We start from the raw sequence: 18,827 nt of genomic DNA on the forward strand, positions 1-18,827 counted from the left end.
ATGGGTAATAGGCTGAAGGTATTGGTCCACGAGTGCAGAGATTCTCTCTGTGGGGTCTCAGTACCATCCACAAAGGGTGTCCATGGTGAAGGCTTTCTGGGCTTTAGGAAACGTGGAGAGTGGTAGGTATGAGGAGAGAGATAGACTTAGGGGAGAGGTTCTGCGATGGACATCAGGATTTGATGAGGAGCAGGAGACCCTGCTGCATTTCAGAAATTGGATCACTGTGTCAGGATTTGCAGGTTGTCATATCTGACAGCTGGTGGAGTCCCTCTGCCAGGTACTATCTGTGTTTCATAACCACAGTCGTGTAGCATTTGAAGACAGATAGGATTGTAAAATTGGGATCAGTTTTTAGGTGGTATTTTGTGGATGTAAGGTTGTTTCTTTTGTGGCGGTGTTCGTAGCGACAAACAATTCGCCGTAGAAACGGCTTACGAAGTCACCGCCACACTTTCAATAGCGGGCCGACCGGTCCGCTGGAACAGTGAACAGAAAGATGAAAACCCAAACACTCTGATTAAATAAAAGTCAGTACTTATCTTTATTCACGAGAATACAGAAACAAGGTCGTGAACTCCGTGTCTACGGAAATCTGTCTAGTTCGAGTCGGAGCGGCTAGGTCAGCGTCGGCGGACGACAAACAACTACTCTGCTGCGATGAACACCCAACTGACTAGCAAGTACACAATTCGGTGGCGAGTACACAACTGAGCGGCGAATGCAGAACTGTCCTAGCGCTCGCGACTCCAGCGCTTAAGAAGCCAGAAGCCAGCGGTGGCGCGCGCAGACTTGCGGCGATTTCCTGTATCGCTGGCGCTGCTTATGCGGACGGCGTCCGAACTTTGATGCTGCCAACCTTTTGGCAGCGGGCTCGGTTGGCATTACTGGCTAGGATATAACAGTTTCCATGTTGAGGGATTTGGGGAATGATGGTGAGGCGGGGTTTGAGGTTAGGAAATTCTTGAAAGTTAATGGGATGGTTTGAGGGCATCACATTAGGATGGAAGAGTCAACTGAGTCATGCATGGTTCAGTATTAGTTATGGATTGAGCCCAATTGATAAGGTTGGTAGCGTAAAAGTGTTTCCACTGTAGAGTCCAGGAGATAAGCCCAGCATGATTGAATTTCTTCATCCTGCACTTTAACCTCATTTACAAATTCCTTTTTGATCCCTTTACTGAATGTTCAGTGTATGGATTGAATGACATTATTAGGGATAGGCTACAATCTTGTCTCACTCCCATCTCAACTACAGCCTTGTTTTCGTGCCCCTTAACTGTTACAACTGCAGTGTGGTTTCTGTATAAGCTGTAGATAATCTTTCACTCTCGGTACGCCAGACCTGATCATTTCAAAGTGGATGTTACGTACCAACTCCCATATATTTTGGGTAATAACAACAAAGGTTTGAAATGGCTGTTAGAAGTTTTTGTTTCTGGGAGGGGGTGGTTAGTATGGTTTGCGTTGTTGCCACAAGTCATATTGTAGAATTCTATTCATAACTCTTTATTTATATCTAAAAACAAAGATGATGTGACTTACCAAACGAAAGTGCTGGCAGGTCGATAGACACACAAAATTCAAGCTTTCGCAACCAACAGTTGCTTCCTCAGGAAAGAGGGAAGGAGAGGGAAAGACGAAAGGATGTGGGTTTTAAGGGAGAGGGTAAGGAGTCATTCGAGTCCCGGGAGCGGAAATACTTACCTTAGGGGGGAAAAAGGACAGGTACACACACACACACACACACACACACACACACACACAAACAAACAAGCAGACATTTGTAAAGGCAAAGAGTTTGGACAGAGATGTCAGTCGAGACGGAAGTACAGAGGCCTCTGTACGCGCGATCTTTTTTGCGGCACGCGCGATCTTCAATCCTTAGCCCTTACCCGACTTGTCCTGAATCTCTACACTACTTCATGTAACCACCACTCCCAACAGCTCCTATCTCTCTTGAAAGTCATCCACCTCTCAAACCCTTGCTTGGAGAACACACTCAGGAACATCATCCTAGAAGCCAGCTACAAACTTGAGTTGCATGCCACACACCATCTGAAAAAAAACTATCCACAGTGCTAGTGCAACACCTAAGAAGTGGTGTCCCTCTCCCTATCCCTCACAAACACCAACCACAACAGAACCTTCAACAAACCCCCCTCATAGCCAACAAACCTAGCCTAGCCACCCTACTCAATCTCCCCATCCCAGCACATACCCCACACAGACCAAATCTCAACTATAACCACAGTCAAATGTCACATATCACCAGTCGCAATTCAGTTCTAAACCTCTCATCCAGATCCCTCTCTCCTCCAGAGCCATCTGTTCTATCAAAAGGCTTAACCTTTAGCCCAGCGCCTAAATTCAACCACACTGCCCTGGTTAAAGATCTCCTCTCATTCACCCAGAACCTCAACTGGAAACATCACTTCACTACCCAAACACAGCCCCTGAATACTAGACCCAGTGTTGAACCCTGTCTAGAACAGTTCTGACCGCCTTCTCAAAGGGGTCTTCCTCCCCTCCCCCAAAACCATCCCTTGCAGACATTTCAGGAATTCCTCACATCCAGTGTTGCCTCTCAGTCCTTCTTGAAGAACATCCCAACAACCCCCAACATCACCCCAGCTGAGTCCCGTGCCATTAAGGAGCTGAAAACAGACCGCTCTATTGTCATTATCCCGGCGAATAAAGGCTCCACAACTGTGGTACTTGACCTTGTGGAGTATGTGGCAGGACTGCGTCAACTCTGACACCTCAACCTACAAAGCTGTTACCCAGGATCCCATTCCCTCCATCCAGACTGAGCTGCAGAAAATCCTAAACATCTGAGGTCCCTCACAAGGCCTCACAATGGCTTCCATAGACTTACTCACTCCACCTGAGCCACGTACCCCTACCTTCTACCTATTACCTAAAATCCACAAAGAGAATCATCCTGGCCGTCCCATTGTAGCAGGCTTCAAAGCCCCAACAGAACGTATCTCAGCTCTGGTAGACCAACACCTCCAACCTATCACCCGCAGACTCCCATACTACATCAGACACCATCCATTTCCTAGAACGCCTCAAATCCATTCCTACTCCTCTCCCACCTGAAACCCTTCTTGTCACCATAGATGCTACATCCCTTTACACAAACATCCCACATACCCATGGTCTCTCTGCCCTTGAGCACTACCTCTCCCAATGCCCACCCGAAGATCTTCCAAAAACCTCGTTCCTTATCACACTTACTAACTTCATCCTCACCCATAATTACTTCACTTTTGAAGGCCAGACCTACAAACAAATCAGGGGAACGGCCATGGGAACCAGGATGGCTCCGTCCTTTGCCAACCTCTTCATGGGCTGCTTGGAGGAAGCTTTCCTGAAGACCCAACAGCTGCTTCCCTGGCCTGGTATAGGTTTATAGATGACATCTTTGTGGTCTGGACTCACGGTGAAGAAACACTCCTTAATTTCCTCCATAACCTCAACTCCTTTTCGAATCTGAATTTCACCTGGTCCTTCTCCAAAACCCAAGCCACCTTCCTGGATGTTGACCTTCATCTTGTTGAAGCTCACATCCTCACCTCTGTCCATATCAAACCCACAAACAAATAACAGTACCTTCACTTTGATAGCTGCCATCCATTCCACATCAAACGCTCCCTTCCCTACAGCCTAGGTATTCGTGGGAAACATATCTGCTCCAGTGACGAATCCCTCAACAATTACACCAATAACCTGACCAGTGCTTTCCTCTCCCGCAACTATCCTGCAGACCTTGTCCACAAACAGATCTCCCGTGTTTTGGTTGGTAGGAAAGCCAACACCGTGTTACTAGAGGAAGCCGAAAGGCACGCGTTTTAGCTCACGCAGGTTGGCGTGAGGTCTGGAACAGGACAAGGAAATTAGAATTTAGAAAAAAGGATGTAGCTGGTGGAATACTTAACTTTAATCCATTAATGGTGAACATGGGTCTGGACGGTACATAATTCACAATATCAATAGTAACTGATAATGGCGCCTTGCTAGGTCGTGGCAAATGACGTAGCTGAAGGCTATGCTAAACTATCGTCTCGGCAAATGAGAGCGTATTTTGTCAGTGAACCATCGCTAGCAAAGTCGGTTGTAAAACTGGGGCGAGTGCTAGGAAGTCTCTCTAGACCTGCCTTGTGGCGGCGCTCAGTCTGCAATCACTGATAGTGGCGACACGCGGGTCCGGCGTATACTAACGGACCGTGGCTGATTTAAAGGCTACCACCTAGCAAGTGTGGTGTCTGGCAGTGACACCACATCCCGAGCAATACATTCCTCCCCGTCCAACAGCAATGTTCCTACCCCCAGACCACACAGAAGCATCCCCCTTGTCACCCAAATTATCCTGGCCTCGAATACATCAACAAATTACTCCACCAGGGATATGACTTTCTCAAGTCAACCCCTGAAATGAGATCATCCCTTGACAAAATTCTCCCCACACCACTCAGAGTTGGCTTTTGTTGCCCCCCTAACATCCTTGTCAAACCCTTCAATATTCCCAGACTACCTTCTCTACCCAGTGGTTCCTACCCCTGTAACCGACCCCGCTGCAAAACCTGCCCCATGCATCCCCCCCACAACCACCTACTCTAGCCTCGCTACTGGTAAAACGTACACAATTCAAGGCAGGGCCACGTGTGAAACGACACATGTCATTTATCAGCTGACATGCCTGCACTGCACAGCCTTTTACATCGGTATGACAACAACTAAACTGGCTGAGCGCACGAACGGGCACAGACGAACTGTCCGCCTAGGAGATGTCCAATACTCAGTAGCGGAGCATGACCTCCAGTATAATTCTAGGGACCTAGGAACCTGCTACACCGTATGTGCCATTTGGCTTCTCCCACGCAACACCAGTCCCTCTGAACTGCGGAGATGGGAACTTGCACTCCAACACATCCTTTCATCCCGCCATCCCCCTGGACTGAACCTACGTTAAACAACCTCACTCCCATTTACTCTTCAGTCTTCTCCTCTTTCCCTTTCCTCTTTAGCCATTCACGCATCTTTTCATTCTACATTGTTGTGTTTATCTTTATACTATATACCTCTTTACTTCTGTATGCATCCTCTTTGGTTTGAAGCTGGCACAGTACTTACAGTAGAATATCTTTGGCTTCCCTCTGACAACCATGCCTCCATCCTTGCTACCCTCCCTGTTTTCCTTTCCCTGTTGCTTCATAACCTGGGTTGTGAGTAACTGAATCCACTTTCCCTTCTTCCCTTTCTTTCCCCTCTCTCCTCCCTGATGAAGGAACATTTGTTACGAAAGCTAGGAACGTAAATTTTCGGTTCTGTTTTTTGTGTATCTATCGGCTGTACTGAGCTGAGGTGAGTACTGGCCATCCCCTCTATCTCTTTGTTAGTATTTATTTATATTTTTTAATAGCTTTGTGTGCTTCTCCTTCAATATTTAATTTCGTGCTTTACCATAACCGTGTTACTTTGAAAAATGAAAGAAAATATTCATAGACATAATTTTAAGTACTCAGCAGTGGCTGTTTTTTCTGAATATCCTACCCCATGCTGTGTATTGTAGATTCTTCCCTGTCTTTTTGAGAGAATACGTTGGTGTACACAATACGGGAGTTTGTTTTGAGATGATGGGAAGAGAAGTATGTAAAAAAGGGAGAATTTCCACTGCTTTCTCAGAAACTTCACAGTAAGCAACATATGGATGAACACAGAAAGCTTCAGTTTTAGTGAGGGTGCTATTTTCTGTTACGTATATAGGGTACATATTGTCTCCTTCTCCAGATGAGGTTCCGAGAATCTTCCTTGCTTAAGTAGCTGTAAAGAACGTAAACTTATGAACAGTAAAAGTGAAAAGACATGAGTGTCACAGCATTTCACAACACTTAATGTTGCCAGTGTGTAATCCAATCCTGTCTAGTCTGAATGAAATTAATACACCACCACTTTTTATCGCAATAAGTACAGCACTGTGTTAGTGGTGTTAATGTTCGAAGCATTATTTATGATCAGACAGACATAAGAAGGCTGTCAAATGCTGCGTATGTGTTACTGCACATATTTACAAAAAAGAAATATCTACTGAAATGATAAACCATTCTACTTTATATACTTCCTGTCTCTTCAATTTTTTAAACCTTATTGCCAAAGTACATGACATTAAAAAATGAATATATCTTGTCTCGTTTTTGGTGGTGGTGGTGGTGGTGGTGACGGTGACGGCGACGGTGGCAGTGGCGGTGGCAGCAAGTACGCTGCAGAGCAAGGTTTAATTTAAGCAAGAAAGTCAAATGCGAATAGTTCTTAAATATTGATTATTAGGCACAAAAAGACATGTTTCCTGTTTTTTCTCTATCACGTAGCATGTTCCCAAGTTTCTTCATTATAATTCTTGCTTTAATAACTTTCAGACACCACCTCTTTCTAATTTTTTTCATGAACATTTCATTTATCTGGCAAGCCAAGATGATTCGTTCAAGAGCTGTCCTCAGCCATGCGGTGGGCTCAGATTTATTTGGTGTTTGCGTCTATGCACATGTCAACATAACACTTCAAAAACTCCAGGATGGAAAACAAATTTTCATGTGGAAAGGATTTCTAGTAAACATTCCTGAAGTCTAATTTGGGTGTTGCGTAATAATCTCTGCTGGGGCGGGTGATAGGAGGAGGGGGAAAACAGCTGTGGGTGAGAAGAGATAGTGCCACTGTTTAGCGCACAGGTGCATGCAGCCCAGTTGGGTGGCATATTTGTGGAAAGATAGGATATTGTATCTTTACACTATTCTATGTTTCAAGAAATGTCTGCCACCTGTATTGCATGTACCTGTATGAAATATTGATAACATTAGCAAAGAGGACAGACGGAGAATCCAGAGTGAGATAACAGTAAAGGAAGTTACATATGGGGAGAAATCAACAGGCATGAAAAAGCTTCAGACATATTGTATGAAATTTTAAAAGATCATTACTGTTCACAAAATAAAATCTGGTGCATAGTTTCAGTGATTCCATGAAACTGTTCATGAATGACACTGTGTTTGTAGGAATGTAACTGACCTCAAAATTATAGCAGATACACAGAGAATTGTTGCTTCTTGCAGAAGCTCCCAGTTGATTATCAGATTAAATAAATATTTAATGCATTGTATGTTAATAGACATGAAGAGCCATTATTATATCACACAACTGATAGTCAGTAATTGGATGAAATGTAATTCTTTCATGGAGGACATAGCTTACAAACCCTGTGTTTAGACGAACTCTTGGGTATTGCTCATCACTCTGGGACCATTGATGTAGGTTTAATAGATGACAGAAAGAAGATCCAAAGAAGATTGTTTATTACAGTGTGTCTGTCATCCTTTGTTTAGCAATTATAAGTGTGTCATGGGACACTCACCCAAACCCAATAGCAGAGGCTGCAAGAGCCATTGTGCATCGTGCAGAGACTTTTTGTAATAGTCCTGAGAACACACTTCAAAGAAAAGTCAAGCAGTCTTTGTCTCGAATGTACCTTGAAAAATTACGTTAATGGACGATCTGAGAAATTCAGACTTGTGCAGAGGCTTTTTTGGCAGTTACTCTTACCACCCACCATTTATGCATGGAACATTTAATGTGAGGAGAAATGATAATGGTTTATAATGTACCTTTCACCACTCACCAAGGGGTGTATTGCTGAGTATAGATGGAGATTGTTACGGTTGCTGTGAAGTAGAAAATTACTAAGGGATATGTTATTCTGGTATGGGGATAAGAGGGTCCAATGGCGTGGGAAGAGAAATGGCAGTAGAGCCAGTTAGAGGAAAGTGAGTCTGTGTGGTCATTAATGCTTGGAGTTTATTAGTGTTAAGTTTCCAGACAGAGTGCCTGTCACTGCTTTGTCCTCTTCTTTTTCCTCTTACTGTGCGACTTCAGCCAAGAGCCTTAAATACCTACTAATTTACACCTTTCCGCTTATATGTTGCATGTCATTGCTTTGTGTTTGAATATTTCAGACATTAGCCTAAAGTATGTATTTGTGTCATGTTTGTGTTCCTTTTATCCAGCACACGAAATGCATGATAGCCTGCCTGATGCTTTTATTCTTAACATTGCTCTGGATGATCTGTGAGCTGTGAGTCATCAATTACTTGCTTCATAAAAATGAAATGAACAACTTTCTATCCTGGCAAGAGTGATGCTTTAAACAGCAGCATTGGTTTGTGTCAGTGTGCAGGGATCAGTGCTGAGGTAAGATGTTAATTCGTTGAAATTCTCCATTTTTAACATAAGACAAGCACATAGCAGTTGAATTTCTAGTCTTTAAAAGATCCTAGAAATTGATACTTATGCTGTAAACTAATTTTGAACCATTATGTTTACATACAAGGCATTGTAATATGTGGGGCATTGACAGGAACTTGTAGTAGATAGAACACAGTACAAGGTTATGCAGAATAGTTCACGTTGTTCACATGGTATACAGCCATATAAGGTACTGAACCTTCATAAACTTGCATTTTATTCTGTGATCCTTGAGGCATCCAGTCAGAAAATTGGCACAGAAATCTTTTGCAACACTGACCATGGAAGAAAACTGAAATACAAATTATATCAATATTTAAATATAGTGTTCATACTTGCAACCTGATACATATTACTAAATTATTCATAGTTCACTAAATTTTATTGTTAAACTGGCAGATTTTTAATGATTAGAAAATATTTTTGCATTTTGGTTCATTTGGGGGATTTAATATCTTTGACTAGTGCCATTATGATGACTTTTGTTCCTATATAAAGCCGTATTTGAAAATTGCTATGCCTTGGGTCTATGAACCCCGAGTATCTATAGCATTTCCTGCGAATGCGTTTGACTCAGACAGAAAGAAAAATCCATGGTAGCGGAGCACAGGCTCCTCAGTGAAGAACACACGTTTCCATTTAAAGAAACCAAGATACTGTGTAGAGCGAAAGGCTTCTGGGACTCGTATTAAAGGGGTAGTAGAGATACGGGTCAGTAATAACCCGGTCAGTTGGGATAGTGGATTCCAACTCAGCATCATGTGGAACACAAAATTATCAAGAATAAGACAAGAGCACACCGATGGAGGCAGGTTGGTGGCGGCGGACGGAATAAACAGGCCACATTGAGACGAGACATCAGGACCCGGCACCCGCGCCCCCCCGCCCCCTTCCCCAACCACGTGCTTCTGCACCGATTCCACTCGCGCCTGATTTGCCCTACCAGCACCGAGCATGCGGAGAAGCCCTTGTTCTAGCAGCTATAAAGACCTGGATGAAACATGAACCCAACACTTTGCCTGAAGATGACAAGTAAGAAACTTACAGAAACATTGCTGGAGAACAACGCATTGACTCAGCTGTCGACCCAAGAAGAATTTATCATAAACAAACATTTTGATCTCTATGGAGTAAGACTCATTGCTAAAGGAAGTCATATTTTGTACCTTTGTGGTAACAGTGAGACTTCGCATCATGTGGGTTACACAAATGTTACGTAATATCACACTAATTTTGAACAGTGTGCCACTGGTAGCTCTGGTGCATACTTCCAGACTGCTTGAGCATGAAGTTTAATATGTTCTCCCCTAACTGCAGTGGTGGGCACAGATCCTTATTTCTAGGAAGTTCATGGGTGACCAGAATTTCACGGGCTCCAGTAGGTTCTCACATGCAGTTGCTGTTCCAGGGAAGTTCACAGAGCAATGTTTTTTCTGAGAGTATGTAGGTATGGAATAAAGAAGCAACATTCAGTGTGCGAAGATATTCATGTTTGTGAATCAATTAATGCTTTATTGAAACAGTGACAGCATTGGAGTGGAACAGATAAAATGCACTAAGTACATACCTGGGCAAAAAGAAAGGGAAGAGTGATTTGTTGGGCCACTGTTCCCTGCAGAATAAAATAGATTAACTACATAGATGATTAACACGTGAACCTACAATTCAGTTCAAAAATATGATTATTACTGGTTGTAATATTTATTATTAGGAATTAATAATAAGATGTGTTAACATCACAATCAAGGAAGGGAACAGTGACCACTGTGCTACAAACTACAAACAGAGAATTGTAGGAAGAAAGAAAATAGCTGAGTTCGTCATATCTGAATATTGTTTGCAAAGGGTTGGATATGCTGTAATGCTGCAGCTTCAGAGGCCAGATTTCTTTTAAGATTGACGGAATATTGTGTTTATTTAAGTATTTTCTATAATTTTTGTTGTTATATATAAAACAATAAGTTAAATCATGGTAGTGCCTTCAGTTGCCTCAGTTTTCTCCTAGTGCCCTCAGATCCCTCAAAATAATAATAGATGTTTTGCAGAACTGTCTTAGATAGTATAGACATTGTAATGAATTATCACAGCACAGTGATTCCCATCTGCTTCAGCCTGCAGAGCCTAATGAGCACAACTACTACTATCCTCAATACAAAAATATTAAACTATGGGATGTCATGATGATATGATATGATGACACACCACCACCCAGTCATCTCGAGGCAGGTGAAAATCCCAGACCCTGCCGAGAATCTAACCCAGGACCCTGTGCTCAGGAAGCGAGAATGCTACCACGAGACCACAAGCTCCGGATGGGATATGTCATTCTCAACATGCCTTAGTATCCTTTTTTTTCTGGCATATGGGATATGTCATATTCCAGGAAAATAGTGAAGGATACTAAGTGTGTTGAGATAAAAAAAAAAGATACAGTTGATGAAGTTGCCAACAAAGCACGTTACAAGGCACTGTGATTTGGTGAACTGACCCCCCACCATGGTATCATGCAAAATGAAGAAGAATGGTCTATTGATCCTGCAGCCCTTTGAATAGAGATGAAAAGGAATTAGATATTAGCTGCCTGTGGGCATTGATTTAAATCAATGGGGAAAGTTGAAAATTTGTGCTGGGTTGGGATCCAAACCAGAGTCTCCTGCTTACTAGGCAGATGCACTGGCCACTACACTGTCCGGACACAGGGGTCATCACAAATGCATGGACTATCCTAGCATGCCGTCCATCAGATCCAAATTATACACACTCTACCGATGTAGTGACCCTCGCCCAATATCATCAGCAGACATGTCTGAAAGAATAGACATCACATATATAACTAAGGTGAGGCTGACCAATGATTCTTCAGTGCAGATGTACACCGAACTCGAACTCTTATGGGAATCAGCAAAATGCCATGAGTAGTGTAGACAATGGGTAATTGATCTGATAGGAGGCGTGCTAGGGTAATTCATGCAGTTGTGATGACTACTGTGCTTGGATGGTGTAATGGTCAGCACATTTGCCTAGTAAGCAGAAGACCGTGGTTCAAATCCTGATCCAACACAAATTTTCAACTTCCTCCATTGATTTAAATCCATGCCCACTGCTAGCTTAAGTCTTTAACTCCTTTGTGATTTAAGAAGAATAGTGTTAAAGTAGGAAAAAAATTGTTGTGAAGCATAGAACAAAATACTGCGGTAATTCATATCAGTAACTCTGTTGGGGAGTGAACCTCTTGGCAGCCCCATCAGCAGAAGGAACGAAGCCACACTTGCTGTACTAAAAATAGGACATTATCCTTTAGTATAGTTTACCTTCCAATGAGAAGGCTATTCAACTCATGTAGTTTGTGAAGCACCTCAATTGGTATAGTGTATTGTAACAAGGTGTATTTTACTTGATGAGAGCTGTGGAATTGCAATGTTTGTTGTTGGTACGTCTGCTTGTTTTCATACTTTTTTGGCCAGGCTGCCCTAAGGTGGTGGGAATTAGTACTACAATGAAAGGGCTTTCTGTGTCACAATTATTAAGGCCCCATGAAACTGAGTATTTCTGGTACATGTAGTTTACGTTATTATTATTATTATTATTATTATTATTATTATTATTATTACTATTAGTATCACCACCACCTTTTTTAATGACTCATTACAAAACTTTTGACAAAAGACTTGAAATAAAAGCCATAGTTGAGAAGGGGGTGAGGCAAGGTTGCAGCCTATGCTCAATATACTTAGAGCAGACAGTAAAGGAAACCAAGGAGAAATTTGGAGAAGATATAAAATCTTTTAGGTCTGCCGATGCAGTTACAGACAGTAAAGGACTTCGAAGAGCAGTTGAACAGAATGGTTAGTTTCTTGAAAAGTGGTTATAAAGTGAGCATTGACAAAAGTAAAAGTAGGCTAATGAAATGTAGTTGGATGAAGTGAGGAGGCAATGCCGAGGAATTGGATTAGAAAATGAGAAACTAAAAGTAGTAGAAGAGTTCAGCTATTTGGGCAGCAAAATAAAGACTGGCTATATCAAGGAAAACATATCTGAAATGAGGAATTTGTTAACATGGAATATAAAGTGTTTCAACATTTGTCCGAAGAGTAACCTTAATGGAAGTATAATTTAGATGACTAAAACAGTTCAGATGAGAAGAGAATTGAAACTTTTGAAATGTGATGCCATACAAGAATGGTGAAGATTAGATGGGTACCTCGAATAACAAATGATTGGTACTGAAATGAATTGGGGGGGGGGGGGGGGAGTAATTTATGTCACATCTTTATGAAAAGAAGGGATCAGTTGATATGATGATTTCTGAGGTATGAAAAAACTGCCAATTTGGAAATGGAAGGAAGTGTGAAGGATAAAAATTGTGGGAGGAGACCAAGGCAGCAGATTTAAATTGAAGTAAGTTGCAGTAGCTATGCGGAGATGAGGTGGTAAGAATTGTTTAGTTTTGCATATTATCTAGATCCGCAAAACATACAGTAATGAAACTTTGGATGATTTATCATCACACAAATTACATTGTTGTAATAATCCTTCTTTTACTGTCTTTCTTCAAATTTTATGTGTGTTTCTATTTTTCAGGACTGTACAATGACACACTAGAGGACTGTAGCCCATTTGATGATGATGTGTTCATGTTATTGGATGCATTTCTCAGACGACTGCCTCAGCCTGTGTGCCTAATTTCACACAATGGTTTTAGGTTTGACTTCCCAATACTTCAGACTGAACTATACAGATTGGGAAAGGTGATACATTTTTTTCTGGTTATGATATTGATAAACGCCTAATAGTCATAAATTTGATGATGCCAATAAATTATTGATAAGTATGACCCATGTCCAAATTTAAAAAAAAAGTTACAATAATATATGAATGTGGAATAACTCATGGTATATATTAACCCCTGTAGTGCCATGTATTTTGCAAACTGTCTGGTGCAGAGTGGTACAAAAATGTTTTGACAAAATGTTAAAAGTACAAGGTCAAATTTTTTAAATTTTATTTTAATTTTTTACTGTGGAGAACAGCTTTGTTTACAATAAAAAGCAAAGTAAATTTTATTAAAGAATGCCCTCAGAGCAAAGAGGTAAAGTGTGGTGTTTTTTAAAAAAGGAATAAAACTGAAATCTGTTACTTCAGCTCATACTGAGATATGGTTTACTGTTTACCTGCTCAAAAATTCTTTATTGCTTTCAGAAATTGCATACCATATTCAATCATAGTGTATCATACTGAAAAATATTATCAGCTGTAATGACTAATTAAAAATGCACACTGCAGTAGTAGAGTTTTTCTCATTAAACATTCTAAATTGCAGAAATAAATATCGTATTCATTGTCTCGCAGATATTACCCAACAAATATGACATAAAATCTCTTTCCACCACAAAATCTCTTAAATTATCAAATTTTGCTTATAGAAGTAGCACTTCTTACGTGATAATAGACAAATGGCATTATAATTATGTCGTGTTTGACATCAAAAGTGTTAACAGAAAGAAGTGTCTAATTCCTTAGCGTGTATTAAGAAGCAGCTAAATTGTTCAGGTGAGATTTTAGTTAAGTATTTAGCAGTAGGAATGTCCTTTTTGTGAGTTGAAATGCTATTATCCCAAGTTCTTCAGTTTATTGTAACAGAATGCATGCTGCTGGTTAGAATGTGCTTTTAATAGTTGAAACAAAAGAAGGCAACTTCGAGAAAGTTTCACTTTTCTACATTCAGAAGTGTTTAGAGGGCATTGCTGGAATTTTAAAATCAAGTGATTCCTCAGTTGTACATTGTTCATTAGAACTTTTAATTCTCAACAAGTAAAGAACCTGCAGAAAGTTAAATGCATAAAGGAATCTGCAATCGAAATGAAGCTACACATAATCTTCAGCTACAGCAGATGTGTTGTTGCTCAGAGACCTGATAGCTATTTCCAAAGAGGAACTGAAAGCTGAAGGCTGAGTGGATCCAAGAAGGCACTGTTGACATACAAAATATAATGGAAAAGGGTGGATGCTGATATGGTCAAATCACTTATTTAAAGTTACTCTCAACAGCACAAAACTTCCAGAGTGTGTCAAGGCAGGTTTCCTTCACTTAAACATGCAGCCTTATGTCCCCAACCCAGTACACTGTTTTAATGCAAGCACTTTGGACTCACTACTCTTGGGTGTAAGGGGAAGCCACTTTTGGCAAGTGTGTTAAGGCTACGCATGAGAGTCAGTTGTTCATCTCCTCTGAAGTATGTAAATTGCGAGGGAGATCATCCTATCTGGAGTAGGACAGCAGTGCCTATCTTGAAGAATGAAGAGACAGGGGCTAAAAACAACAAGGTGTTTCCCATATAGTGAGGCCAAAAAAAAATCTATAGAGGCATTTAGCCTCCCACCTTCACTACATCTTTCCTTCAGCGCTTAAAAAAAACCTCTTGTGACAGCCAATGCCTCTACACAAACAGAGGTTGCTAGTGACACCTGCATTTGTCTGTGCAGTTGTAAAGTTGCAGTTATTTCAGAGCCCATAGCCCCCCTGAGAACATCAGAAAAAGCCGCAGTTGCCAACGTTGGAGAGCTCTCAGCATCTCCAAAGGCAAAGTCTCGTAAACAATGCTTTATACATACTTTCTGGCAAGTGCTGAAACACTGACAGATCTGGAGAAAATACTGCAAATATTGGTTTGAAAAGCTTTACTTTCAAAATAAATTTCCTTTTGTGCAAGATCAATTAAGTGACATGTAAGAATGTACAATTAATTTCTTAAATCATCGAGCATTTGACTCTTGTTTACATCGTAACATTTTGAGGTTCGGCCACTTACAAGAATTTAGAGTCCAGAAGACCAGACGTTTATCATTGTTTTAAATTTTACTGGTGCATTTGTGTGATGCATCTTAGTGTAACACACACAAGGAAAAGACCAATATTAAACGTGAAAGCTTAGCTTTTCTTGTAGCTACATTATGTATAATAATTTAAACCATTAACTTTTCCTATTTGTGTGTTTGTGCTACCTAACAGTGAAGTTGCTGTTGGATGACTACATCACACGTCTTATACTCTGAATAGCAGCAGGCAAGATCACACAACATGAGCTATAATTGGCTTACAAAAGGGCCTCACAGTCTTGATTTCAATGCTTTGGAAACTAAAGTACTGTGTTTGGAGGAATTCGAATTTACACTTACGTAATTACAAAAAATATGCAGTGTATCGTTATATGAAAATATGCAGCATACATGTTCCTGCACATCATCAAAGATCTTTCAAAGACCTCGTTTTCTTAAGTGGCGGCGGTAAGTTCTATGATGATGATGTATTAAAATGTTAACCATTCAAAGGATTGATAAGTTTTACAGTTCCATGGAAAAGTATACTGTCACTTAACATGGAAGAAGTGTGTTTTTTATCTGAGAAGTCCGGAATTTTTTTCTTTGTCCACATATACACCCTGTCTTAGGAGGCAACCTGTACCTTGGCAGACCACTCAGCAGTCCGGGTCGTGCATGTAGCTCTACAATGGTTTAACTGCCACCCAACTGCAGACAACCTTACAGTCTGCCGCGTCACAAGAGCCAAGACTCAAAATGTCTTTAAAGAGAGCAAGAAAAGCTAATGGCAACCATTCTTGGACTCCATCAACCATTCCAATTGTTCTACAAAAGTACAGGAAGCAATTAATATTTACAGTAAACACAGTAATTTACCAATAACACCAGTGCTGAAACAGGGATGTCGCCTAAAAATGGCCAGAGACATCATCCAGACAATGACAGAGCATTTTACAGCAACTACTGCCAGTGCCACCCAGGGTCCGGAGTTCCACTGCTACAGTGCCACTGTAGAGAAAGGCAGTTGGGCTTCAAATCCAAAAATTTTGAGTTTTGCAACTGCCCTGGATTTGGCACTGAGGCTTGTGATTCTGCAGTCAGTCATGACCAAATCTAGTACAGTATGCTTAGGCATTTGGAAGAAGCCTCAAAATAAATCCTCCTGTAATGTTTTAATTTGATATGACAGACACCCACTTTCCCAGTTCATGGAGAGAGGAAATTTTGATACCTCTCCTCAAACCAGGAAAGGACCAAACGTGTCCTAGTAGCTACTGGAGTATCACCTTAACAAGCTGTGTAGAAAAGACGTTGCTGCAAATGGTTAACTATTGTCTAGTCCGATTGCTAGAGACCAGGCAACTCCTGTCGGTGTGGACTCTGGAGATTTTGATCCACTGTTGACAACTTGACCTTGCGAGAGGCAGGTATTCAACAGGCTTTCAGACATAACCATTGCTATAATGGTACATTCTTTGACACCAGTAAGGTGTAAGACACTACTTGAAGACACAGTATTCTAGGGCAGCTGCACCAATAGCACTTTCGTGGCTGCATCTCCATATTCATACAGTTCTTCCTATAAAAGCACTGTTTTAGGTCCCAAGTTGGTGACGTACTGCCAAATCGTTTTGAGCAGGTATTTGTCAGGGCAGTATTTCAAGAGTTACCCCTTTTTGTCGTAGACCTAATCAGTATAGCATCTAGGCTAAGCCCTGCACAGAGCTCCTTGTTTGTGGACAATTCTGCAGTTTTCTGTTCCTCCCCAGTGTTGTAACAGTAACTCATCAGTTGCAACTTACACCATTCTACGTTTTAAAGGATCGATGAAATTTCTGCACCTTATTTTGACTCTAAACTGTGGGGTTTACGACACCTGAGACACATGAAAGCCAGAACCCACAAGGCACTGAATACCTTAAAGTGCCTTGCAATAGGTCTTTGGGAGTAGACAAGGCATATCTGCTCCAGTTTTACAGGGCTTTCATGTGATCACAGCTAGACTGTGCAAGCACAGTGTGTGGATCAGTGAGGCCTTCATCTCAGAAGTTCATTGACGGTATTGACCATGAGGGGATTATGCTGGCCATGGGTGCTTGTAGGACCAGCCCCATACCCAGTCTTTGCTAAGGCTGGGCAACCACCACTCACCATCGAGTGGCTGCTCCTAATGGTGCATCAGGCATGTACCGTATTCACTCGAATCTAAGCCACACCTGAAAAATGAGAACTGAAATAAAGGAAAAACAATTTTCCCGAATCTAAGCCACACCTGAAATTCGAGACCCGAAATTCAAGGGGAGAGAAAATTTTAGGCCGCATCTCCAAATCGAAACAAAGTTGGTCCATTGTAATATGAGACACAATTTAGGTCAAATTAATGACAATACAGCTACAGTAAGCTTAGCAGGTAAGCTTTACCAGGTAACCATTGCTATGCGTCAGGCGCTCCGTCCGTATTTATACGGGTACCCTTCCTTTTTCATGTGCTTCGTATGGTTTGAATTGATTGCTTATTTTTCTTTGATCTGATAAGCGCCATTTTCTTTGTTATAGGTGTTTACGTCACTCTAATCTGAAAATTCATTACTGTACTGTGTCATGCATTGTTTGTCGCATTCTGATAGTGCGTGTTTACGGCCTGTCGCTGCTCGCGGAATGGCTTGCTTTTGTGCGCGCTACCGCCGCTTACAATTAAAAAAAAAAAAAAGAGAGAGGAACCGTCTCATTAGCGAAACAATGGCAAGAGACTGCTATTTGTCGTTACTTACACTGCTGCTTTCTTTGATAATGATCAACAAGCACTAAATAATAGACAGCATATGATAGATGTTCTGAATGAGAGTGTAGCGAAAAATTTTCTCTGTTTGAAAATCTTTGCGGACGCGTCTTTAGTACATTACATTCTGCACAGAAATTAGTCATCTTAGATTTAAAAGTCTAGTCAGTTGCTGTGCCTCATTTCTGACTGTATCACTATTAGGCATAAGAATAATACGAATATAAACATGAGATGATACGTATATTCTTCCACGTTTGCTGTTGTCTCACTCTAGTTTCGTAGTTTATTAGGCAGACAGGATTTAAATGAGACAGCAGCAAACACAAAACAATACATGGCAAAATGTTTATATTCGTATTATTCTTATGGTGAAGAGAATACTGCATGTGATTCACAATTCATTAAAGTTCCTATTAGCAACCATCTCTTCTCACAGGTAGAAAAATTTCAGAACGAAGAGTTGGCCATATTGGCAAGTGGAGTTGGCCATATTGGCAAGTGGAGTTGGCCATATTGGCAAGTGGAGTTGGCCATATTGGCAAGTGGAGTTGGCCATATTGGCAAGTGGAGTTGGCCATATTGGCAAGTGGAGTTGGCCATATTGGCAAGTGGAGTTGGCCATATTGGCAAGTGGAGTTGGCCATATTGGCAAGTGGAGTTGGCCATATTGGCAAGTGGAGTTGGCCATATTGGCAAGTGGAGTTGGCCATATTGGCAAGTGGAGTTGGCCATATTGGCAAGTGGAGTTGGCCATATTGGCAAGTGGAGTTGGCCATATTGGCAAGTGGAGTTGGCCATATTGGCAAGTGGAGTTGGCCATATTGGCAAGTGGAGTTGGCCATATTGGCAAGTGGAGTTGGCCATATTGGCAAGTGGAGATCCCGAACAGTCTTGCCAGTCGGATTTTCATAGTACATTGAAATGCTGC

At 41.4% G+C, this 18,827-nt stretch overlaps 1 protein-coding gene across 8 annotated transcripts in view; it reads left to right on the forward strand.

The window, feature by feature from the left end:
• LOC126481093 (uncharacterized) overlaps positions 1-18,827 on the forward strand; it is an 801,677-nt gene that overhangs the window by 7,211 nt on the left and 775,639 nt on the right. For 3 of the 8 annotated variants that reach the window (XM_050104609.1, XM_050104605.1, XM_050104604.1), the window contains exon 2: positions 12,880-13,046. The exons of the other annotated variants lie outside the window; for them this stretch is intronic. In XM_050104609.1, the coding sequence (XP_049960566.1) occupies positions 12,880-13,046 (167 nt within the window). The remainder of the gene's footprint in view (positions 1-12,879; positions 13,047-18,827) is intronic. 8 annotated transcript variants of the gene reach the window in all.

The sequence above is a fragment of the Schistocerca serialis genome, chromosome 5 (assembly GCF_023864345.2).
Source record: "Schistocerca serialis cubense isolate TAMUIC-IGC-003099 chromosome 5, iqSchSeri2.2, whole genome shotgun sequence".
In the NCBI taxonomy this organism is placed as follows: Eukaryota; Metazoa; Arthropoda; class Insecta; order Orthoptera; family Acrididae; genus Schistocerca; species Schistocerca serialis.